General features: G+C 44.5%; 1 protein-coding gene across 5 annotated transcripts; it reads right to left on the bottom strand.

The window, feature by feature from the left end:
* Nucleotides 1–252: 252 nt before the first annotated feature.
* Nucleotides 253–24,324, bottom strand: RD3 (RD3 regulator of GUCY2D). 5 transcript variants are annotated; one of them, XM_050314394.1, is made up of 3 exons: nt 24,267–24,324; nt 11,946–12,260; nt 253–4,356 (listed from the first exon to the last, which is right to left on the bottom strand). In XM_050314394.1, exons 2-3 carry the CDS (start codon nt 12,239–12,241, stop codon nt 4,059–4,061), a joined length of 594 nt encoding a protein of 197 aa, XP_050170351.1. In that variant the 5' UTR covers nt 12,242–12,260; nt 24,267–24,324; the 3' UTR covers nt 253–4,058. The 5 variants fall into 5 exon arrangements, with proteins under 5 accessions (XP_050170351.1, XP_050170350.1, XP_050170347.1 ...); XM_050314393.1 differs by lacking the exon at nt 24,267–24,324 and adding an exon at nt 23,098–23,205; XM_050314390.1 differs by lacking the exon at nt 24,267–24,324 and adding an exon at nt 22,392–22,878.
* Nucleotides 24,325–25,534: the final 1,210 nt, after the last annotated feature.

Raw genomic sequence — 25,534 nt, 5'->3', positions numbered from 1 at the left:
AAGATGTGCTTGGAAGCATGTTGATGATTTCAAGGTTGTGTCTGTAGACTATGTAGGTTCAGAGAATTTCAGACCTTTGCAATTGCTTAATCCCGGTTATTTATCATCTTGTATCTTCAGATCTGTTTGTAGAGGTAGCAAGATGGAAGATGGGCAGTTGCATTTGTAGCCTGTAGAGAGAGGATTGTTTTTTTTGTTTAGATCAAGTACCTTTGCCATTCTTGCCTTCCTCTTCTGATACACACAGAGTTCCACTTCCAGGGCAGTGGAACAGCAGTTGTGTTTGGCTAGATGCAGACAGATTATATTTCAGGAGATCTTTAATTAAAGACAACAAGTACAAATCAGTTGGTTTATATTCCACAGCTTTGCTTTAATTCTCCAAGGTTCCATGATGAAATAGATAAACAGTGCAATGTCAGCAGACAGGTATTTCGTGCAGAGCTCACTCCAGTTCCCTGTAGCGTGACAGCTGCCTGAACTATGTGCCTCCTGCACTGCACACCTCTGCTGGCTGCCACAGTCTCCGGACCAGGCCCCTCTGTAGAAGCCCCAGAAGCAGAGCTGCACAGCCTCCCTCAGGTGAGTAGTGCCTCTGAGAAGTGTTAGCCCTTGGAAGCCCAGCAGTGCAACTGAGCTGCTGCCATTATTTATTGGAATGTATAGCAAGTATAGGACTGCCTTTCTGCTGGGTGTGACAGTGTCTTTTGGGCAGCACAACGCCATCAGCAGTGGGCCAACAGCAATGCTCTGAGCTTATACCGAAATCCTTGCTCAGTTCCAAGAGAATCTCTGAGGATATAGAATGGTTCTTGTTCAGTTCACTCTTGTACGTTGATGGTGATGTGCTGCTAGTTCACTTTTTATTCTTCCTAAAGAATTAAACACTGTACTAGCTCTAGGGAGGTGCTAAGAACAGATCAGAGAGTCCCTTTAGAAATGTTTTATTTAGTTTTTCTATGCTAGCAAGTAGTGCAGCCCAGGAGGAGCGGAGCTGTAGTCAGACAGTTATCAATGATATCCTGATGTTCACTCTACATTTTCGTGAGGGTTTATTTCAGACCACCATTAGTCCAGCTTTATGGAGCTGTGAGCCACCTGGATCATTTGGGTTAGCTTCAGCCAAAAGCAATCTTGTTTGCCCACTCTGTGTGCCCAGTGCTATGGACCATAACACAGTAGTTGGGGACAGTCAGGAGTTTCATGCTCCTGGTTTGAACTGAGACGCTAATTTAGCCACACAGAAATGTGGAATTAGGACAAGGCAAACATGAGTGGGTAGTTGTTGCTACATGCTGTGGCCAAAGGATCTTTTATGGTTCAGTCTACAGCATTCCTAAGGAAAAGGAGCACCACAAGCAGAGTGCAGCAATCATGTGTCCAAACCACTTCTCCAGCTCTGTTTCAGTGCCTGCTGCTGCACACACAATGCAGAAGGTCACAGTCAGTCTCCAGATGGCTGGCTACAGGTGAACATGGTAGTACTTCTGTCCCTTTAAGAGTACTAGATAACACGGGGTAAGAATAGAACTCTCATAGTTTGGTATCTGAATATCCCTTTGTCATCAGATCCTACTGTGAGCCCAGTGTAATCTGCAGAAGCAGTACAGGGAGAGTGATATGGTTTAAAAGTTTGGATTACATTTTGTTGTGGAATTAGAAATGCTGGGTAAGTTGAAACAAAACAGCTGTCACAAGCACTGCCACAGCCTGGCCTCCATAACAGGCAGGGTTTTTGCCAAAGGTCAGATTTGTCTCCCTTTGCTAGCTCTTGCAGGAGAATGGTATCTGCTAGCTAGAAGTTGTTAACGAAGGGCACAGCATGATCACAGGCTGCTGTGATAGTGTGAACATCCTTCAGGTGATTTCCTTGGCTTTGTACATTGGTGTAGGGAAGTTACTTACTCCTGATTTTCCTTAAGAGTGAGCATGCTATTGACACTGTACTGTAACGAAGAGCTTTATGTCAATGTGTCAAAATGTCCCGTGTCTCCCAGCACTCCATCAAACATCGCATCAATACAGTCAATACTGAAAGTGTCAAATAGAACATAAGTGCAAATAAAATGACTACAGCGCTGTAGCAGGAAATTCATGAACTCGTCTCGGCCTTCAGTACCATACAGTGGCTTGCAAATATAAAAAAAAATATGGCTGACTTTTTTTCCAAACAAGAATTTTTCTGAAATTTGTGATGATCCCTTGCTAGAGATCCTACATCTTCTAGACAGCTAAGGCTATGCTAAGTATCTCAATCCTTTGTTTTTACTTCATATACACAATCACATTACTTCACAAGGACGTACAGCTGAAAAATACTAAGCTGATTGTTGGAAGGCTTTAAACTCTCCCTCGCTGACCTAGAGTTGAAATAGCTTGTCCCAAACTGGATGTTGTATTTGGAAGCCCCAAGGTGAGCTTCTGCTATCTGCCCCTAGGAGGGTTGCTGGCAGCAGTGTTTACCAAGGGACAAGAAACTACAGCCTGATGCTAGTAAGAAAGCCTTGTCTTCAATCTTACATAGCCCAGAGGGAAGAGAGGAAGAGCCAGAATCTCACAGAGAGCTCTTAAGGGTTTGATCTTGATCTTTGTTTTATTCTGCCTTCCCCCATCTCTGGAAGAAACCACACATTTCTACTCCAGGATAGATTTCATGCACTGGAATTCTTCCCAGAGTTGGCACAGCTTCAAAGGGTTTTCTCTTGGCTGTAGAACCCCCACGCTGTTGCAAAGATCCCCAGGGAAAAGAGCTGGAAACAGACAAAAGAACAGCAAAGCTACAGGGTCCTCCAAGAGGCTATACCCCACTGGGATGATTCCCCAAAAGCCAGTCATACATGCAAATCCTTCTTTTCCTTCCCCATCTTCCCTTGGTCACCACAAAGCATCCTAGCCCTTGGGTTCTCTTCAGGACCCATGACTTTCCCAGTGTGCTGTCCTGTTTCCTTTACTGGTAAGAGATCTCCCTACGGATGCTGACTTAGGACCCTGGCAGCTTTTCCTTAATGGCATTTTCCTGCTTCTTCAAGCTCTCAGCAGAACGTTCCTCTGCCAGAGCCCTTCAGACACTCACAGCAGCAAGCTGTTCATATGATCTCACCTGTTGCTGCTGTACAAAGAGCCCTGGGGATGAATGCTGAGTCCCTTCACCCTTCTCTATACATGGATACTCTACTTCAGTACTCTTTCAGGCTTGGCCATAAACATTAATTTCAACCCGCTGATTTATTACTGAAGTGTGGGGTGGAGCACTTACCTCAGCAACAGCACTGAGGACCCACAACAGCAATTGACTCAGCTCTGAGGTATCCACCTGTATATCTACATAGCCAGGTTGTTCAATTTCTGTCTACTCTGCAAGTGCAAGGTTCAGGGGGTTCTGCTTGCACAAAAGAGAAAATCCCAAGAAACCTGAACATGCATAAACTGGTTGTTGTGGAATAATATTGGCCTTTAATCTCAAAAATCTTGGGTCTCTTTCTGCGCAGGTTGGATTGTGAACTGTCAGCAAAAAGTGGATCAAGAGCAGTGCTGAGGTTACCTGTGAAGTTTGTTGTAGCACTGAGGAAGGCTATTAGTTGGAAAAGGAAGTTCAGTTCCAAATCAGATACTAGCTTTACCTCACAAGCCTGATCCTGCAAGCCTCACTCATTTAAGTTGCTGTCTTGCTTTCAGCAAGATTGGTCCAGGCAACAGCTCTCAGTAGTTTGAGCCAAAAGTTTTTATAGATAACTAAGTCCAGGCTAGAGGGGAAAGGGAAAGACAGACATAGCAAAACTAATTCATTTTCCACAAAAGAGCAGTAATAAAAATGAGATAGTAAGTGAGCCTTGCCCTTAAGGTTACTGAATAGCTACTAAATTAAAGGAAAGGCTACCATGTTTGGTAATAAATTGTATCATCTACTGCAGGCATCAGCCGCAGTTACTATGGACACAGCTTCCAAGACAGAGATAGGCAGGAAGAGAGAGCTGGAAGAAAGAAGAAACAGTAGAGCTAAAAAAGGGTTAGCTGGGATTTTGGAAGATCACTGTCTAAAAACCTTATTCAGTATGGAGTCAGAAATCCTTGGTGCTCCTAAATTCTGGCATGCTCCAAACCCTTCTGGTGGGCTGAGTGCCCCGTTCCACATCCTCGGAGATGGTCTTGATATCACTGATGAACGGGGAAATCCTGGACCGAGATTTAAATGTTGCTAAGGAGAGGCTGGTTTTGTTCTTTGTATTCCATTGCCTGGCAAGCTTCTTGGCCTCTTCCTCCTCTTTGATCTTGTCGGCAGCTTCCTGCAGGACAGACCGGAAGAGCCGGGATACTTCCTGTGCTTCTGGTTCATATTCAGCAACAACTTGCCGGAATCTGAAAGTGCAGTCAAGGCACAGCTTTGATTAAAATCATCAAATTACGGATTGCTGCCAAATCCCTGTGCTAAGCTTGGAACTTACACTTTTCCTGCTAAATGGGACTCCCTGAACTGAAGGGAACAACAACGGGGAGGGGCCATAAAGATATATTCAAGGTCTCTAAAATCACAAGCAAGCCATGAAATGTAAGGAAGCAATTAATCACTATTTCTTATAAGCACAAGAAATACTTGGGAGAACTAAACAAAGCTAGAAGGCAAGTTTGAAACAGAAGGAAGTGCTCTTTCACACAACACCTATTAAACCAGAACTCAGTGCTATCAATAGCTAAGAAACAAAATTATTAGACAAGTTTATGGAAAATGTCCCCATCAGTGCTGATTAAACATGGCTGTCCAAATGCAAATCCTTGCTTAAATAGCCCTTTAACTGCACCTTACCGGAAGCTGAGGGTAGACCAGGGAAAGGCCCACTAGTTTCCCTTTTTCCAATTCTTGTTCCCCATAACGTTAACCAATGGCCACTAGACAAAGAAAAATCCAGTAAAACTCTTCTTTGTTTGATAGTCTTTCAATATTTAACTTTCAGTAGAGTGGTATTTCATCTTCCAGTGGACTTCTGTAAGAAAATGAACTGGCTCAGTTCATTAGGCACTGTGAATTACTTCAGTGCCTTTTTTTACATTTAGTAAGCTAGCTTAATACCAAGGAAGTGAAGAATCACCACTGTTTATTTTGCAGGTGAGGAAGATGAGATGCAGTTTTCATGAAGTCACTGAGTGGGCCACTGGCCGGGCAAAGAAGAGAACATGCCATTTCTGACATTTAGTTGGGTGACTTGGTCCCAAGCCCGGAAAGTGAGGGATCCACTCCCCAGGCTCACACAGTAGTCATGTAGATATCCTAATTGTTCATTTATGCATTTATGATAAAGGGTAATATGGGTACTCTTCTAATAAATATTCACTTGTTACTATAAAAAATACACCTACAAGCAGACAGAGAGCTGAACTAGTACTTCTTTAGAATCCAGGTATTTGTACTTCATGGAAGCTAAAGTATATAAGGTTTGTAAGCATTTTGGTATTTTTCTGCAAAAGAACTTAACAAGGATGGAAAACAGTAGGACTGTATTTAAATAGGCCTAATACAACAGAAGTAGATAGCATAAGATATTGCCTCTTTGGTTTTTGCTAAGCCCTAGGAATGTAACAGGCAGTTTAGTGCATATGGCATTGCACTGCTTAATAGTGTGCCAAAGGGTACCCACAAGATAGTAAGGACAGAAAGAAAGCCAGAGAGAAACCAAAAAGACTTTTTGTGTATTTATGTATTTTGACTCTTACTGCAGAGGCCTGTTACTGGACATACACCTTGACATTGTGCTATATTTCAGATAGTTCAGTGCCTTTCTCTCCCAACAAGTACTGGCAGCTATATGTCCAGCTGTGGAGACACCAGTCAGTATTGCTTGCTGAGGGAACTCAGTGTCTGCAGAAGTCACCAGCCCCTTTCAGCATTAAGCTAGAGCAGCTTGACACAAAACCTACCAAAGTCACCAAAATGCCCCTTAACTATTTCAGTCACTTTGGATGAATTCTTAATCTCCCTCCGCTCACCAAAAACTTGTAAACTTTGAACATTTGGGTGCAAAAAGCCTCTGGGGCACTGTAGTTCATAGTGGTATATAAGTACTTACACAGTGATGCCAAACAGAGCTTGTAAGAGCAAGAGACTAGACCTTGCTGAGGGTTAGCACACAACAGCGGTAACAGGGATTTGCTGCACATTGCAAACATCCTCTCTGCCTTTTGAGAAGGCACTTCAGTTGTGTTATCAAAGAGCCCAAAATGCAGTTTTCACAATAAATACATTTTTCCTTTTATCCTGTTTGAAGTATAGACAGATAAGTGCATGGAAGCCCAAGTCTTCACAACATTATTATTATTATACCAGGGAAAGCCACCTTCAAAGGATTTTTATTGCAGAGGTGAACTGAATGAGTCATTCCATCATTTTATCTCCATGTGTATTTTAAAGAGAGATGCTGTCATATTTTATATCTATATATATCAGTACATCCTCCTTTTTTCTATTGACAATTGTGCACCCAAAAGGCCTCATCACTGCCTTCAGTTTTTGAGGCTGTGCTGGATTGTGGCTCCTGAGCAGATAGCAGCATGTGTCAGGCTATTACTGGACCAGTGACTGGCTCTGAGAACCAGAGAGAAAAGGGGTGGTTTGACAGCGAATTGACAGCAAATTTACCCCTTGAGCACAGAGCTCTGATGCTCATGCCTTGTGTTGCTAATAACACTCCCAACCAATTTAGCTGAAATAGGTTTCTAGAATCAGAGTAACTCTCCGCCTTCACAGCTATCTACCTGTTTGCACTCTTCTTAGCTAGGACAGCAAGAATAGTTTTGTGAACTCTGCAGTTAAGATTTACCTCTGACTTTTCAGGACCAACACTGAAACTACTTCACAGGGATTTGAGCAGGTCTAAGAATCAAAGAGGAAACAATCCAAAAGGTTGTCTGCTAGTCCCCCAATGAAAAGCCACTCACATTCCGCTGGAGAAGGGAAAGGGAAGCCTTTTCTGTCCCCTAATAGGATGAACTAACTTTACCACTTTATTAATGCTCACCTAACTTCAGTACCAGCACATTTGTGTAAGGGACAGCCCATGTAGGAAGTCCAAAAGGTGTGCACACCACAAATATCTCTCAGCAGAAAAGATGGACAGGCTATGAGGGCTGAGATGTAGCTAAACCAGTCTGTGTATCAAAGGACAGATGATGTTTGCTACAGGCATCTACATGTAACCAAAGCCATCTTACCTGCTTATCAATGAAAGCCAGTTGGTGTGCTGGAATATCCATCAGTCTGCTTTCTGCACAGAACACCCAACTAGCAAAACCACTGGAATCAAGGGATATGGGCTTTCACCTTGGGAAACAAACTCCACTCTAAGCTGCTCAGTGGAATTTAGCACACAAAATTGCACAAGGCTCACCTGTCTTCTAGCACAGGTTAACACCCTTAAGCTTTTGCATGGAACAGTTTCAAGCTAGGCAACTGCACAACCGTATCTAGAAATGCCTCAACAGGATTTTCTTATTCATCATAAAATCATTACCTATCTGTCTGCCTTGTGACACAAGCTGTGAGAGTGCTGGTAGCCTGTAAGACATTATGCAAGTCACGCAGACATGACTGTCAACAAAACTCACCTTGAACCAGCACAGAAGCCTGGGGCAGATCTACAGGCATACATAGGGATGAGCACATTCCCCAGTCCAGGCAACGTTTTAATCCCAGTTCAAACAAATTTGTTTTTCAAATTGTGACCCTTCCGTTTCCTTTAAGATTTTAAGGATCTGACTGCGCTTGGCTCATACTGGCACTGCTCTTTTAAAGCGCTGTCACCTGCCTATGTTATTCTGTAGGTCCCCGGTACAGAGGGTTGCCTAAGTACAGCCTGAACTTTAAAACCCTGTTAAATCCAATGGAAGTCCATGGACTTAAACAATATGCTTATAGTTCAGTGTATTCCTGAGTGCCTGTCTGAACTGGGAGCTCTAAGTGGATTTAGTAATCCAAAGAAAATGTGGGGTGCTTAGTGCTAATAATTAGCTGCTGACTCCCGAATCTATATTTTGAACAGGAATCCTGGTTATAGTGTAACACTGTGAACAGCTTTGCTAGAGAAGGCTCCTGGACTCCTAAAGAATTATGGCATTCACACTAATTGCAACACTTACATCACCTCAAACTTAAGTTCATAATTGTAAATAAATCCATTTCTGATTTTAGTCATTTGTCTTCAAGCATACTAGGAAAGCTGCTTCAGCTATACACAAACCTTTGAAAATTATAGTCCTTAGCCTGTGGTGTGAATAACAACCTGGGTCACCAAAATGCAGGTTTACATTTCCATATTAGTAGGGCTTTTTTGTTTCCCTCTGGGCAGAGAAGGACAAAACCCAACTGTTTCACTTTTGCTGAAACTGAAAGAAATTAGAGACCTTCACTAACTTCGATTAGGGCTAAAGCTCTGAGCAAAGATGGCAAAAATCTAGCATTTTGTACTGGTAACCTGCTAGTTTACTTGTTCAGTTTAACCATGGCAGTCAGATACCAAAGGTCTCACTGTCGTTTCCTTCAAATGGCTCCAGGATTTAATTTTAAATCGTCAGTGATCTCCAACCCAGTAACCTAAAGCTAAGTTACTCTTGAATGCAATAGCTTTATTAACATGAGGTGAATCAGAGTCTCCAGATATCTGATGGTATTTGCAGTGTATTTGAATCCCTCCAGAATTCCAACAGACTCAAAGAGAGGTTTCTATTGGCCTGAAATACAAAATTAGCAAACTGGATATGAAAAAACCCCTCTTATTTGTGAAGTACTCCTTTCCAGCCTCCTCCACATTTAAAGAAACAAATTTATAGGAACTTTACCTCTTAGCAGATGAGACTGTAGCCACAGAAAAGGACAATTTGGATAATCATTTAGACCTTTGGAGAATGAAGTGACATCTCTGACAACTCATACAAAAATGTTTTTTTCTAGCTTTGACTCTGAGCTCAGAGTCTCACAAAGAAGGAGACCTTGCATGACACAAAAAAAAGCAAACTCTGCAGTATTGCAAGTTGCCTGCTACTTGTGTTATTTAAGTATTACGTGCTTGCCAAGTACATCAAAAAGGACTTCAGCTCTTGAAATGTCTAAAAGGGAAGGGAAAGGATCAAGCTTACTATTTCAGTTAGAACCAAGGGCTTCAGTAGGGTACACACTCTGCATTTCAATTTCCAAATGCAAGCTTATAGATGGTGGAGGGGTTTTGTGGAAGATTTTTCTCTAGAAGTTGCTGCGTATTAGGAAGTCACAGAGTATTCAAGAGGAAACATCAACGGTGCAATGATCTTGTTATTAAAGTATCCACTGGAAATGTGAAGGTTTCAGTTGAATTCCTATTATACTCATCATGTGGAAATTTGAGGAAGTTATTAAAATCTCCATCTTCCTTTCTAAGAAGAGAATTTGCCCAATTTTGGCTGTCTTTTAATTAAATTGCATGCTCCTTCTTTCTCCTATACATTTTCAGCTCCTAACATGGCAAGCCCCATTCTTTTTGTTTTTGTGTCAGTAATGAGGATTTCTTGGAATCATAGAGCTCTTGGTTAGAAGGTTATAAAAGAAGAGGGGTCAGCTGTTTACATTTCCAACATAAGATAAAAGGATTATTGAGTAAAACTAGGACACACTAGTTTAAGACAAGCAAAGCACAGATTTTACAGCAGAGTTACAGTTCAGGAGTGGAACTCTTCCACAGGGTGCCACAAATGCTAAAACTTTACCTGTGTTCAAAAAGAGAAAAGCCCCAATAACCTAAACAAAGTACTGAAAGAAAAAGCTACATCAGCCAACTATGGACAGGAAGTCCACTTCTGGCTCCAAAGGTCTCTCAGTTACAAGGCACAATAAGTTGGATGCTAATAAATAATGCCTGTACTATTGGATTTGCTTGCCTTGTTCTTTGATGCTACTGGCCACTCTCTCACATACAGGCTGCACATCAGACCATTCAGACCTTTGACCCAATCCAGTTCCACCATTTTTGTGTCTGATTTTCACTTCTCAATCACGGAATTGAACAAACTAAAGTAATGCAGGCCTCATTTTTTTTATGTGACTCTGCTAACCATGTAAACTCCATGTAGTATGGAACAAAAACTGCCACTTCTGGAATCATACTGTAATACAACTTATGATAGCCTACAATAGCAATTTGTAAGAGTTTTAAGAGGATGGTTTTAGCCTTTTTCAACCATGCCCACATAGAGCCCACCAGCATTGCTGAGTATGTTTATCTACTGCCAACAGTATGCTGAATCCTGAACAGGGAACGACACTAAAAGCTGCACTGAAATCACACATCTTGTGTGATCTGTTTCAGTTAAAATAAAAATAAAAAATTAAAAAATAGCAGAGCAGCAGCAAGTTGTATATGGCTCAGCTCAATGCTTTTCCAAAGCAGATGATGAACCTTGGGGCCTCCCAGCTCCAGCAGCTGATGCTTGCTCTCATGGAAATAACCTGTTTGCCAGACAGTCCCTGCTCAGTGACCCTGGGGATGGTGAAAATAACTCTGAACCCCAAGGGATTTGAAGTGGCTTGTTTACAGCATAGCTTGGAGTTATACAAATACAAGGGAGGTGCTGCCCAGCAAACTTTCAGTGGAGAGAACTCAGCCACCGAATGATCTCTGATTCTGACACCATGGCTATCCTTTCAAGAGTCCAAGGCCTGTGCCAGCTTGCTTCTAAGGTTCAGCTCCTGGGAAGATAAGGGCTAGAGAGGTAGCTTTGGCATACTTAACTGGCTACTCCAGTGGTGCTTTTACAGTTGTAGTTCAAGCACTGTAGATTCATTTTTTCAAGGGAAAACAGGTGTCAGCATATACAGTGAGGGACTGAAGGGTGCTGAGACCCCCTGCAAGGACTGTCTTCTAATCCTAACTGAAGAACATGTTGGAACAGGGAAATTTGATTATAAAGGTCCATTTCAGAACTTTGTTTTGGCTAAGGTGGACTTCAGAGTCACTATTCCTCACTTGCACTGTGCTAAATGCGAAGGTTTAACTTACAACAACTACCTCAAAAGGAAAAGAGCCACACCTCTCCCTTCCAGTTTGGATGCCAAGGCAGACTTAGTTCAGTTGCTAAAGGCTTTTCTACAAAAGGTCACTCCGCTGGCAAGCAGCAGTCCCATGTCTAGCACTTGGAAGGCTCAACAGCAAGTCCACGAGGCTGTGTCTAAGTCCACACTGCAGAAGCCAGAAGCATCACTTAGCTGTTCAATCCAACTGCATGACCCACTTGCATCCCACTCCATGTCAAGGGTGTGGAGGGGGCAGAGGAGGGAGACACAAGTCTCTCCTTTCTCTGGGAATACCTGGCTCGCAGGCTGGAAAAAAAAAATAGCACCTTTTGGCTAGTTTGAACACTGAGGACAAGTGCCTAAATAGACCTGCTGGACAGCTTAAATCAAGGAATGAAGGCTCCAGTGAGAGTGGATAAACGCCAAAGGAGTTTTTCAGAGACAGTGGAACCTCTACCCTTGGAGATATTCATCAGTGGACAGGACAAGGCCCTCAGCAACCTAACTTTGAAGTTGGCCCTACTCCAAGTAAGAGGTCAAAGTACATACCTCCAGAGGCCTCTTTCAGCCTCTATTTCTCTAAGATTCTGAAGTCTGAAGCAAAAGCCATCACAATACTGAAATGGTGACTGTTCATCGGGCAAGACAAAGCTGCTCTGGCTGTTCAGGAGCATAAAGTACTCCAGCCAGTCTCAGGGGGAGATGGCACTTCGTAACTTGGAGGAAATAATGTCATGTTAAACTGACTTAAAACATTAGATTTCCCTTCTTCCACTAAGACACTGTCCCAACAGGGCTTATGATACAGGATGTCAAGCTTTGATTCTGTTGGTCCTGGCAACTCTCACTCCCTCTTTGCACATCATATGGAGGAAAAGGGGAAAGAAAAGGTCTTGAGTCATCACATCTTTCACTGTACCTGACTATGATAGGCCCACAGTAGGAAGGATGTATTTTGGTACACATATCCTCCAGCTGCAGCCGCTCTCCTGGGCTGATATCATAGCTGTGCTTTGGATAGCTGACCAGCCAGCCGTAGTCCACCCCAGTCTTGATCTTGCGATATTCATTCTCCCGCTCTCGCTGCTGCTTCTCGGCCTGTTTGATCTGCCAGCTCAGCTCCATCATTAGCGTTTCCACCACCATTTCTGTGGGGCTCCTCTGGGAAATGCGGCTTGGGGGCTCATTCCACCTGAACCAGGATGCCAGTGACATAGTGCTCTGTGTGTCTTCCCTGGAGTGGGTTGAGAGTACGGAAGGAGAGAAAAAGAACAGTGCCATCATCAACAACCTCAGCTGAGAACATTCTGCCCCACAAACCCCTCAGTCTGTTTTTCACCTAAAATTGCTCCTGCATTAGCCACTTGGAACTAATTAGTGCTGGACACCTTGAGAAATCTCACCCACAGCAGCCAACTTATGCAGAGGGTGAGACAGAGGGTGAAGAGGCACCGTCCCCTTAACTTCAACTCACTGTGTAATTAAAATGAGTCACAGTTCTAACACCTTAAATCAGGTTACAAGGATACTTTTCTCCCTCCAGGCTAGGCTGGGACAGCCTTCTCCTGCCCACAGAGAAGAGCTGGGGCTAGGGCTTGCCTGTCTGTACCCTTATGGGAGGACACAACCTTGCAGCAATCCTACATGTGAAAAATCAATGCATGGAGCCAAACTATTGCTGGCAGGTATGTTCTAGCCAGGAGATCCTTAGAGAGGAGGCAGAATAGGCAACCTGTGTGGTGGGTTGACCCTAGTGTCTACCAAGAGCTCACCAAAGCTGCTTTATCACTCTTCAACTAGGCGGGGGAGACAGGCTTGTGAGCTGAGATAAGGACAGGGAGAGATCACTCAGCAGTTACTGTTATGGGCAAAACAGACTCAACTTGGGTAAATTAGTTCATTACTAATCAGATCACAGTAAGGTAATGAGAAATAAAATGAAAAAATACCTTCCTCCCACCCCTTTCTTCTTCTTGGGCTCTACTTTACTCCTGAATTCTCTACCTCCTCCCATCCAGCAGCATAGGGGAATGGGGAGTGGGGGTTGCTGTCAGTTCACTACATGTTGTTTCAGCAGCTCCTTCCTCCTCAGGGGGTGGCTCCTCACACGCTTGCCCTGCTCCAGCATGGGGTTTGCCCCATAAAAGGCAGTCCTCCATGAACTTCTCCAATGTGAATCCTTCCCACAGGCTACAGTTCTTCATGAACTGCTCCAGCATGTGTCCCTTCCACAGGGCGCAGTCCTTCAGGAACAGCCTGCTCCCATGTGGTTGCCCCCCATGGTCACAAGGCCTGCCATCAAACCTGCTCCAGTGTGGGCTCCTCTCTCCACGAGGCCACAGGTCCTGCCAGAAGCCTGCTCCAGCATAGGCTTCTCACAGGGTCACAGCCTCCTTTGGGCATGCCCCTGCTCTGGTGTGTGGTCCCCCAGGGGCTGCAGGTGGATATCAGCTCCACCGTGGACCTCCATTGGCTGCAGGGGCACAGCTGCCTCACCATGGCCTTCCCCATGGGCTACTGGAGAACCTCTGGTGCCTGGAGCACCTCCTCCCCCTCCTTCTGCATTGACCTTGGGATCTGGAGAGCTGTTGCATTCCTATATTCTTACACCTGTGTCCCAGCTGCTATTTTTCTCCCCTGCTTCTTAAATCTGTTATCCCAGAGGTGCTCCCACCTGGGCTGATGGGCTCAGCCTTGCCTAGTGGTGGGTGCACCTTGGAGCCTGGCTTGGGCTTTGTTGGACATAGGAGAAGCTTCTCATAGAAGCCACTGTTGTAGCCCCCCCCACCACTCCCAAAACCTTGCCACTCACGCCAAACACACCTGGGTAGGTTTGCTGCTGTAACATGAGCAGCAGAGCTCACCCATACCTGGGTAGTACCCACAGGAGCATTAGCTACAAGGCCAGGCAGAGCTTTAACCATTATTTAGCAAATTTGTTGTTGAATGTGGGGGAGGCTACACCACCTTCTGCAGGCTGAAGTCCAACTATCAGCTTTGCTTCCTCAGCACTACCACCAGTGCCAAGGGAATGGAGGCTGGCCTCAGATGGAAGTACAAGCATACCAAGGTTTAAACTGTTATTACTTCTAAGTGAGAGGTTTCTACCTCTGGAGAGTTACCCAGCACTTAGAAGACAGAACAGATTGCAGCAATCAGCTCAGAAAAGGATGGAATTAACTCTCCACCCAGCCAATCCCTTCATGTTGTCCCTTCAGGAGGACAATGCATGGAACAAAGTTATTACCTATTGTATTTGTATTTAAACACAATGGAATCCAAAGCAGGCACTAGGGACCTGCACAGGAGCAGAACAGCATCTGTTTCTTCACACAGTGCACTTACGTGCCTTGTTGCTCCCTTCCATTCGCCCCCAGGGAGAAGGGGTGGCACAAACAATGATTGCAGCTGGGATTACAGAAAGGCCACTCCTGGCAGCAGTCCAATCAGAGCATGGCGTCAAAAGTTAACATGAGGGCAACGGATTAAAGAGTCTGATTCTGCAGAGCCTGAGCAAATCCTCACTATTGAAACACAGACACAAAGGCAAACATAAAGTGGAGAAAAAGATACTTTTAAGTTTTTGCATTGGGGTCTAGGGCCTTTAGGGACAATGCAAATCACCAGAAGCTCGTAACTACACACTACTCCCAGTAGAGCTGAGAGCCGCGAGCTCCCAGACTCCCTAGATGAGAAATGATCAATAGGATTCTGCCCTCAATGTGAGGAAGAGTTGCTTTCATGCCTTTATCACTTGCCATAATGTAGCCTTGTTCTGTTTCAAAAAATGTTCATACTATGTAAATACATCACATCATTAAAGAAAAATGCTCCAAAACCCTGAATAGTCTGTACAAGGCCCAAGTCTGAAATTATTTCAGTCTAATGTTTAGGCTTTTCCAGAATCAGGAAGTTTGCCAAACTGCATCAAAGGACTAGTTTCCCTAATCCTATATCCTACCTCTCCCAGCAAGTAATACCAGTTTCTTCAGAAGGAAGACATAAAAGGGCTGAAAACTTTGACAGGTCACAGATGTGGCTACCTTGGTGTGTAAGGCCACAGGTACTCTCCTGAGACTCTGTAAACATTAACACCTCTGCTACTTCACAGTGCTTACACATGAGAGATAGCTGTAACTGGCTTTGCCCTGGAGCATCAGCTATGATTATCCTTGTGACAGCAGCCACAGTCAGCAGCTGCTGGAAGTAATCCTGCTCCTGTCTCATTTCTGTGCTCTGGTGGAGGAGGAGCAGCAGGTCCTTGCGTTTGTTTTTATCACCAGAGTGACTCCAGTTAACAGCTCTCAAATCACCACACAACGCTCTGGCTGTCTGCCGCTGACTTACTTGTCCAAGATGCATGAACACACTCAGGTTGGAATTGATGTGCTGACAGCTTCAACTCCATGATCCCACCATTCCAACATGTACCTGGATCTTGCTGCATGGTGGCCTCCGCTCACCATTACACACTAATAAGGATGAAGATCTTTAAAACTGAAGACCTTTTCCTTGATCTCGTCACCCCTTGTGTATCACATAGGTGAGCTCTGCTAACAAAACTGAGGAGCATAACAGACCACAAGCTGTTGTAAATAATTCAAAGTCTCCTGTTCCTTTTCAACTTCTATGACGACAGCAATATTTTGTAAGCTTTTGCAGGTGCCTGGCCAATTAAAGGACCACTATTATTTCCATTTGTGCCTTCATGTGATGAAGGTGAGCATGCCCTTGTCTTTTTACCAGCAAAGAGTTATCTGAGTTTGGGCTTATTCTGGCTATGACCTGGTCTCACACTGGTTTAACTCTGTTAACTTCAGGGGCATTGGGGGTCAATCAGTACAAGTGTGAAGGCTGAAGAGTGCCCTTCCCACTATTCCTAGCTCACCAGCTGTTTCATTATAAGAGGAACAAGAGGGGAATTTGTTGGTCAGACCAGAAAAGAGAGCAAGGAGACTTGGGCTCTAATTTGACATCCCTGGTTTTCATGTGATTCTGAGCTGTTCTTGCTGCCTTTATGTGTTTTTTTTCTCATAGGTCTCTCTCAAAGCAGGGCATTCCGCATGAAAAACATTTCACCTAGCACTAGTATTGCAGAAGCTAACAGAGAAATATTTTGGATGCCTTGTCTGAGCAAGGCCTGCTGAGCCTGAGCCTTGCCCAGGTACAGAGCTTTCATAAAGTACAGGTAACAGGCAGATTTGCTTTTGGTGTGGGAACATGAATGCCACAGACTCTGAATGGGGCTTCCACTCGTCTGACATTAAAAAATCTGCTTCCACAGGAGATATAAAGAAAGGAAAGCACCTCACTTGCAGCTGAAATGGCCTGTTTTCAAATGAAGGAAAATCCCCTGCAAGCATTTCATGCACACTGGCAGCTTGTGCTGCTGTTCCTAAGGGAATCTTGTTTGTATGAGATTGTTTCCCTCCCCATCTCTCATCCATCATCTCTTCTCTTTGAGAGCTGGCAAGTGGCCATCTCTATTTAGCAGGCTCAACAAGCCACCACTCTACCCACTACTGCCCTTTGCAGCCTGCAGAAAACACTGTGGGCTCCATTAATTGCGGCTGCTGTTTTTAAATTAAAGTTCACAGGCAGACTAATCATTAACTGACTCAAAATGGCTTTCCTATTTGGAAAGACTGGAAGGACTGTCAGCAGGATATGGACAACAAAGCAAGGCGAAAGTTACAGCCTGACTGTCCTAATGAGGAAAAGGACAAATTCACACTTTGCAAGCATCCACATTAAAATTATTTTTAAAAAGAGACATTGCCCCAGCTGAATACACATCTTTCTGTTGTACAATTAGTCCATTTCCTGATTCTTTGTAAGAGGCTATCCTGGGAGGTGACACAATCCAGCTGATTAACTCCTCTGGTGTTATTTAAGCAAAATTTCAAAGGGGTTTATATATGTTCCACTCCAGAAACAGACCTGGATTTCAAGACTTTGGTCTTATTGACCCTTGACCTTTGCCTAGAAGACAAGCCTTCCCCTCACACTGTGGTTTGCAAGTCTGGACAACCACCTCACAGAGTTAAGCACACATTTACCTTATTGAGGTCTGGAATACCTTGCTTTCTCTCACAGCCTCTGGAAGGTTGCTTCAAATATTAAAAATTGTTAGTAAGTCCCTCTGAGACTTTTTCAGGGAAAAGTTTCCTGTTAGCTTTGCCTTCCTCCAAAACTCCTTTTTGTTCTCTACACTCTCAGCAAGTCCCATGTTTTTCTCCTCATGTACTTTACAGTTTTCCCATTTTTTTCTCAGGGCACGTTCTGTACAATTTCACCTCATCTTCCACTTTTTTACCTTCTCCCATATTTGCCCAGGTGATTTCTTCTTGTTTCAGAGAATGCACCAAAGAATCATCAGAAATATCAACATTCACATACCTTATCTGTTTTTTCACCTTCCTAGCTTTTTTTTTTAGTTTTTCCTAGCTCTTTTTCCAACAAGGAGAGTATGTTTCCTTAGCCTTCTCTCTGACTGTTCTTTGGCCAGCAAGAGGCTGTTCATACAACCTGACAGACATCAGTCTCCTTCAGGCTCTGATCACTACTTGCTAAGACTTGTCACAGCAGGGCTGCTTTCTGTAAAACATGAGTCAATCAGCAGGGCCTGTTTAGTGTATAGGAAATTAACTTCTGAGAATAAAAAAATTCCTTTTCCATTGATCCATTTCCTGGTTTCCACATTGCAACATCCTCGAGGACAAGAAAAGAGTAGGCAGAGGGTGGGAAATGTGCATTTCTGGAAAAAATGAGAATACAGCTGAACTCTCTGTAAAGGTATGTTCTTGGTTTGACAAGTCTCCTGTGGTTTGTCTTTGCCTTCACAGTCTGTCAGTCCAGAAGTACTCCTGACCATCCTCAGTGACTCTCGAGAGCCTTAGGGGTGTGGTAGTTGTGTCAGAGCAGGAGGAGAAGTCTTAAGAGGGTATGGGGGGAACAAACCTAATCCAAAGTCCAGGGATGTCAGTAGAAAGATTGTCACTCATCTGGCTATAGATAGATTCCCAGGAAATCCACTATCATCCAGTAAAAGCATACCAGCAAATGGGGCTGAGGAGCTGGGAAATGCTTTTCCTCCCTTCTTGTGGGTGGTAATTCCTTATTACTACAGTCAGAGAGCAGAATTTGTTCATGTAAGATACCCACTTAGCCTTTTCCACACATGCCAGATTCCACACATTACCCGAGGGTAACAAACAATGAAAATTATTTTTAAAATAAGTGGGACAAGCTCCATCCCCAAATTGTGCTCATAATTGTACTTTTTAAAAGACATACAGTCACAGGGAAAAGAGATAATGCAAAACTGTGGAGCATATTAAAATTTATTTTAAATTATTTACTTCTGTAGTAAAGTTTGGATTACTCTATCCAGGAAAGTCCAGTGTCCTTCAGATAGTGAAGGGTATCTAATATCTACCTGGACTGCAACTCATCGGTATACTTAAGTTGGTTTGGCTACACCCATCTCTGAGTTCTGTATATGCTAACTGATGCAATGTTTAACCAGCTGCTCAGGCAGAAATTGTGGTCATGGCTATGCTGCTGGACATACCTGCATGACGTACCAGTAAGTAGTGACAGCATCAAAGATGAATCTCAAATTCTATTTCTCTTGGGATAAAGATATTTTAATTCTGTTCCAAAGAAACTTAGCAATTTCTGATTAAGAAACTGCTGCCAACACCTTCTCAATTTTATTTATATAGTCCACCACAGCTTTGTGAAAGAATCCCCGTTCTCTCTTCACCACTTTCTGGTTTGTTCAGCCTGGAGAAGAGGAAACTGAGGGGAGACCTCACAGAAGTTTACACCTTCCTCACAAGGGGCAGCAGAGGGACAGAAACTGATCTCTTCGCTCTGGAAGTGACAAGACTGGAGGGAATGGCCTGAAGTTACGTCAGATGTTTAGTGTGGATATTAGGAAAACATTCTTCACCCAAAGAATGGTTGGGCACTGGAGCAGGCTCCCCAGGGAAGTGGTCACAGCACCAAGCCTGACAGAGTTCAAGAGGCATTTGGATGATACTGTCAGGCACATGGTGTAACTCTTAGGGATATCCTGCACAGAGGCCAGGAACTGGACTTCAGTGATCCTTGGGGGTCCCTTCCAACTCAGGATATTATGTGATTTTTTTATTTTTTTTTGCAATTACTTACCATTATCCTCTCCATACAGAGACTTCTACCATACCAGAATCATACAAATAATCCTACTTCCTATCTGTCCTTCTTGTTTAGTGACATGGAAGTCTAAGGTGTTTACAGCTACTTGCCATGAAATTGTAATCTCAATGGAAATTATTATAACCTCAGTCTGAGACGCTACAAGGCAATTAATGCTGGAAAAGCAGTAGGGAGAGCTTTTCAATCAAGAAATTTAAAAGCAATGCAAATATCATGATATTAACACAGCAGCATTCCTCATTCTGACCTGCAAAACAGAGAGAGAGGACTTTTGAGGACACTCAGGGGTCTACTTTTAGACCACAGCAGAGAACTTGTGTTTTGCTTTATAAGCATACTGATTCCCTGTTGTGATGGACACAAGCTATTTCTGGACTAAAAAACCTGAAAAATCCCAGTGGTTGAAATGTATCCAGGCACAAGACCCTGTTACAAGCAGCAAGGAGTTTTGAATAACAGAAGTGCAGGGGATCAAGCTAAGGCTTTAAATGCAGCATTATTTACTGTCAAGCCTTCATGGCTGCAGGTGTTTAAGGGCAGCAAAAAGAACCTCACAGCAGTGTCCAAGAGTGAGCCAACTGTGACAGGGCACTGTGGCAGCCTACAGGCTCTTGCATGCCAGGTAATACCTGTCTGCCCCTAGCAGGGCAGTGCTCATGGTCTGACCTGCCTGCCACAGGCTGACAGCTCCTGCTGCTCCTGGGTCTGCTTCTGAGGGACAAAGTGTGCTCAAAAATGTGTGAGAACTCTGCTGCCCTTCAGCATGCAGTCTCATTCCTGCATGCACTTTTCTCCAGCAGACTTTGCATTGTCAGCACAATAGAAATGGGCTAGCTCTTTGTCTGGTGTAATTGTCACAGAGAATTGTCACCTAAGCCTTTAGTGAAGGTGAGTGACTTTAAAAATCACCACTAGGTAAATCTGACAGGAGGGCAGTCAGAGAGTACCACAAGGTGCTGCAAGACTAAAGAGAAACAAAACTGGTACCATTTCTACCAAAGGAAATGTTGAGTGGCCTCCTGGAAATACCACGGCCCTCAAAAGATAGTTTGTGTTTGGTTTTTTTTTTTTGTGATGAAACTCTTTAAAATTGAAAACACACAAAAAATACTGCTCTCACATCCCAGCATTTATGTAGTTTGTAATGCATTCTTAGAGCTTCAGTCTTTTAGCAAACAAGTTTATCTGATGTATTTTACATCTGCATTTTGCTTGTAAGAGGGGTAAAGAAGCAAGAATTCAGCATGAACTGCACCCCAAGCTCAGGTATGAATAAGAAAGGTATTTTTCAATTACTAGCCAAAACATTATGAGAAAAGGTAACTGGTCAACTGCTACAGCTTTGTGATCTACAGTAAAGCTGCACTAATAGAAAACAGATTTGCCTTACTGAAAGAAATGAGAGCTGTGTTGATTAACTCCAGATGAAAATCCAGTCTGCAGATCTTAAAGAAAGAGTGAAGGAAGGGCCCAATAGCCTGGAGCTCTACTAATGGCTGGGACTCTCTACAGAAGATAATCTTTGTGTTATCTGCAGAAGCAAAAGAGTGGGTGCTACTCAAATGTGCTTATGAAGCAGAGCAGCATTTTACAGTTTGTCTACTTATCAGAGCAAATGAGTTCTATTTGTTAAGAAACAGGGCTATAATCATGCCAAATTCCCACTCATGCCTTAAACAATGTTTCTGGTAGCAACCATAAAAACACTCTATCATATACAACTTACACTAAACTGTTTTCTAGACTTACAGAAGCCAGGAAGTTAAAACACACTGAATTGCTCTGTTTGCCTAACTCGTTATTAAAACTCCTATATATTGCTCAGGTCTTGCCATGATGAATCAAATACACCTTCAATTCTATATCTTGCTTTGATCTCTGCAGACTACAAAGCCAGGTTTCCAGTCAGGACAGAGGGACCTAAAGTATTCTTCACCATTCATTCAGCCATGTAAATGACAGTTCAGAAGGTAATACACACCACAAAAAGAAAAGATATTACTGCAATAAAGTAAGTATAGCATCTGATGGAAGGCTCCAACACAAAAAAGATTTTCAGAATTAAAACTTTGAGAGCTCCACAGCTCATCTTTCTCTATTCTACTGTCATTGTAACTACACAATGTTATTAAAGGGTCAGTAATGTCGCAGATTGGAGCTTCTAATACTGTCATCCACTGTAAATATTTATATCTATAGAATTATAGAAAGAGTTTGAAACTCAGACCCAAAAGGATATTTCACCTCTCGTCAGGTCCTCTGAAGTTCTTTTTTAATCATATATTGTGGCGTAGACCAGACTAAGTGCTGTGAAAACAGGTGGGTGAGACATGCATTCTCCATCCAGATTGAGGACTGATTCCTCTGTGAAAGCAGGAGTAACTCATTGCATCATAAGGTGAGAATCCATTTTAACAGACTTCTTTACATTTCTGACCAGTACTGAATCTTAGTTACAGTATCTGTCAGAAAGACGATTAACTGGAGATCCCCAAAGTCTCACTCTGGCTCAATTCACTGCAGAACTAAGCCTCTAGTGAGAGTTTTCTCTGTACTGGAGAATACCAAGACCAGTGTTAAAGTTTGATCCTTGTGACAGGAGTTACTTAACTCACCATTTAAAAATTGACACACAAAAGAAGAAATCTAAATTTACAGTTTGAAAACTTAAGCCTGTCTGTGTCAAGATCACTTACAGCATTGTGAGCAGCTCTGGGAAAGCTCACGCTTTTTGCCCCGCAGTAGGTGTATGTCCCAGCTGTGGGCACAGAGACAGCTGTCAAAAGCAGTGAACACTGGTGTCTTGAGACAGATTTTAACTAATGTGTTAGCTTTAAGAGATATACAGCATAGTCTATTCTTAGTTGCGCTGCCATAACACCAAAGCTATCTTGCCTGATCGTAGTGCTACCTGGCTGGGTATCCCTAAATATTGGACTTCCCCACTGAAGACACTTAGTAGGGCAGGTGTCTAATCTGAGACTTTTAAAAAGTGTCATAAGCAGAAGGCAGCATAAATCACACTTTCCTCCTCGGCTGCCTGTTCTTTACGTAACCAGTTACCCAGTGCTTATCCATGCAGGCAGCCGTGCCCGAGCCCAGCCTCGGAGAGCTGTTGGAGCACCCCGATCCCCTTCCCTGCCCACCCATCCCTCCTCACCTTTGGCACCAGCGCTCCCGCTGCTTGTGCGGACAGACGGACGCGGAGCGAGTGGAGAGGGTACCAGAAGGAGGACGTGGCTTGAAGTCAAGCCCTCTAAACTGGCACAGCAAGCTTAAACCCACACTGGGGCATGGATTAGCCCTGGTGACGAGGGATAACAGCTGGGCTTACGGCAGTGCTTTTGAGCGATTAGGGCTCTGTCCAGTACTTCCACAGGCACAGTCACCCGGCAAAGAGATGGCACCTCTCGGCTTAGCCAGACTTCGGCACCTGTTTAAAAGTCCTTCCAAAACATGAAAACTTTGTGGGGTTTTCTAACCTGAAGCTGAGCCAGCACTTCGAAGAAATGAACGGACTTCACAGCACCGGGACTTTCTGAATGCTGTAACGCGGAGTTTGCTCCTTTCGCCCCGCGGCCGTGGCCCCGCCGGATGGGAGTCCCGGGGCTGTCCTGGCGCTGTCCCCGGCGGAGGGCGGCGGGCACAGAAGCCCCTCGGGCCGGGCGGCCACCACCCCACCGCCGGCACGGGCGGGAGCGGGGACACCCAGACCCCGGACTCTTGGCGGCAAAGGCAGCGGTCACCTCCGCTGGCACCACCTCCGTCCCGCCGGGCACCCCGCCCGCCGCCGCCGGCAGCGTCCCTTCCTCCTCCTCCTCCTCCTCCTCCTCCTCCTCCTCGTCCTCGTCCCTTCTCCTCCTTACCGCGGTCACCGCTCCCGTCCCGCCGCCGACGCTCAGGCAGCGAGCGGCCGGGGCAGCCCCGCCTCGACGCCGCCGCTTCGCCCAGGTTGAGCGGAGCCGTCACCGGCTTCTCCCTCCGCTCCCCTCCGGCTGCCCCCGCTCCCCTCCCGCGGCGCTGTTCCCATAGCGACTACGATAACCCGATTTGGTCCAGGGGCGGTGCGCTCCGACGGGGCGTCCGCACGGCCCCAGCCCCAGCCCCGGCCCCGGCCCCGGCCCGGAGACGGCCTTGACCTCTCACAGGGACTCACCTCTGTAGATTGAATTTGCACCAATAAATAAGGTAGTGGTAACTGAATCTGTTTAATTTTCACCACGTCCTTCAGTAACAGATAAAGCTGTCCAAGGGTCTCCTGCCACAGAAGCCACGCAGGTTTCACTGGGTTTGGAGGGACGAAGGATAAGGGGTTAGCATGGGATCTGGAAGGGCATGGTTGAGGCAAAGAGAAAGAAGTTTTCTACAGTGAGAATGGTGAAACACTGGCACAGATTTCCCAGTGAGGTGGTCCCTGGAAACATTCAAGGTCAGGTTGGACAGTGCTCTGAGCAACCTGACTTACCTGACGATGTCCCTGATTGTTCCAGAAGGGCTGGATTAGATGGTCTCAGCCACATGTGGCCAGAGTGACCTCTGTGAGCCCACAGCTCCTCATCCTACCTCTTACTACAGTATGAAAATGCATAGAACAATCCCCAGTGTCATTAGTCAAGCTCCCACCAAATTCAAGGAAAACCAGTCTGCACCAGAGAGTTGCTGACCTACAGCCTTGGGTAAGGAGAGCACATGGACTGCTGGCACTACTCAAGGACATGTGCAATGTAAGCACATGTGTAAAGTCAATCATGTCCCCACCGAAAATCTTTCATGAATTATGGTCCAAATTCTGACATCTTGGTATTTATGCAGTACTCACACAGACAGAGGACAGTGATGTTTCAGAACATGTGATTCTGTACAGTACACACATAAATCAAAACAGGTCAGTTAAAAAATTACATATTAAAAGATGCCCAGTGCAGTCTAAATTAAAATGTATGAGGGTGGATTTTTTTAAAGTTTAGTTTATTATTAGATCAAAAACTACAGGTGGACTAACAAAGAGATTAGAAGCATTTTCTGCTTTAATTACCTGTGGAGGATTATATGTCTGTCCTGAGCTTCAACACCAGCCCAGCACACTATCCAGTTTGCAGAGATGTATTTCCCAGGTTATATTTCCAATGCAGTGAGTTCCTGGAAATTCCTGCCATGAATCAGAGACAACAATGACTGGGGACTACCTTCAGGAGCGTTTCTTTGCAGATATATAAGCCTCACAATGGAAAAATCATTCATCTCTCCTATACCTTATTTATCAGTTGAAGCCACGGATTCTTATACTGTTGTAGTGATATGACTGATCAGATCAGTCGGCACTCAAATTGTCAGTTGCTTGGTAGCAACGCTCTGGTAACACAGGTGCAGGAAAGATTTATTCAACAGTACATTTTTCAGCACATGCCGTGGCAATCAAGTTTCACCATAGTGCAATTTGTTTAATTAAGGTTTAATGGCCAGTCTTCGCGAGCGAAGATCCGGGGAAGGTCTTTACACCTTCCAGCCTGCGCATTGGATTTTTTAGGTGAGACACAGTGTGCGCGGAACTGAGCCCACCCTTTAATCCTAAGGTTCATCTGCCGGGGCCAAGCGAGCTTGGACGGTGGCAGCGAGGTCCTTAGGACGTAGGTGGGTTGCCTTTAAGGGCTAACGAGCCCCACCTGCCCGGGAGTGGCCCTGACCGGGAATCGAACCCGGGTCTCCGCGGTGATAGCGCGGCGCCTTTACCACTAGACCACCAGGGGCTGCCAGTGCAATTTGTAGTGCTGTCCATTTAGGACTGCTAGTTTTCATGGTTTTTCAGATGCTGCTCTGTCTCACCTCAGCACACCACTAAAGCTGCAGATGTTAGCTGCAGAGCCTTCATATCTCGGTGTCAAAGCCATGGACACTGGCGCTAAAGGTGGAATTCTTTAACCAGTAGCAGTCATGCTGCTGCTATCTTCTGCATGGGTCCAACCACAAGCAAAGAATCTCACTGAATCAGTGACAAAACCCAAACATAATATGGTAGGGTTGTATACAGCCTGCTGTTTCTTGGCTTAGTTGGTGAAGTGTGACAATTAATATAATGGGGCTCACAGAGGGGATGTTGCATTTTCATAGGCTTAAAACCTTGCTTGGAAAAGTGCCACTTTCAGAGCTATTTGCTGTATTTTTTTGTAATGCTTCTTTTCCCTCAGCAAAGTAGTTTTTCATTCACTGGGCAGATTGTTTTCCTGCTGTTTACTTCAAAACCAGTCAGCCCACCCACACAGAAGTGCACTATGAGCAAAAAAAGAGAAAGTTCATTCAGTCTCT

This window comes from Myiozetetes cayanensis, unplaced genomic scaffold (genome assembly GCF_022539395.1).
Source record: "Myiozetetes cayanensis isolate MyiCay16 unplaced genomic scaffold, myiCay2020 scf2-11, whole genome shotgun sequence".
Lineage (NCBI taxonomy): Eukaryota > Metazoa > Chordata > Aves > Passeriformes > Tyrannidae > Myiozetetes > Myiozetetes cayanensis.
This window is presented reverse-complemented; position numbering and strand designations above follow the sequence as displayed.

Bases quoted from the DNA above. Each gene is read 5' to 3' on its own strand.
- RD3 (XM_050314394.1), bottom strand. From the start codon at position 12,241: ATGTCACTGGCATCCTGGTTCAGGTGGAATGAGCCCCCAAGCCGCATT. The intron at 4,357-11,945 runs GTACAGTGAAAG...CTGCACTTTCAG, and splicing joins TGTGGGCCTATCATAGTCAG to ATTCCGGCAAGTTGTTGCTG.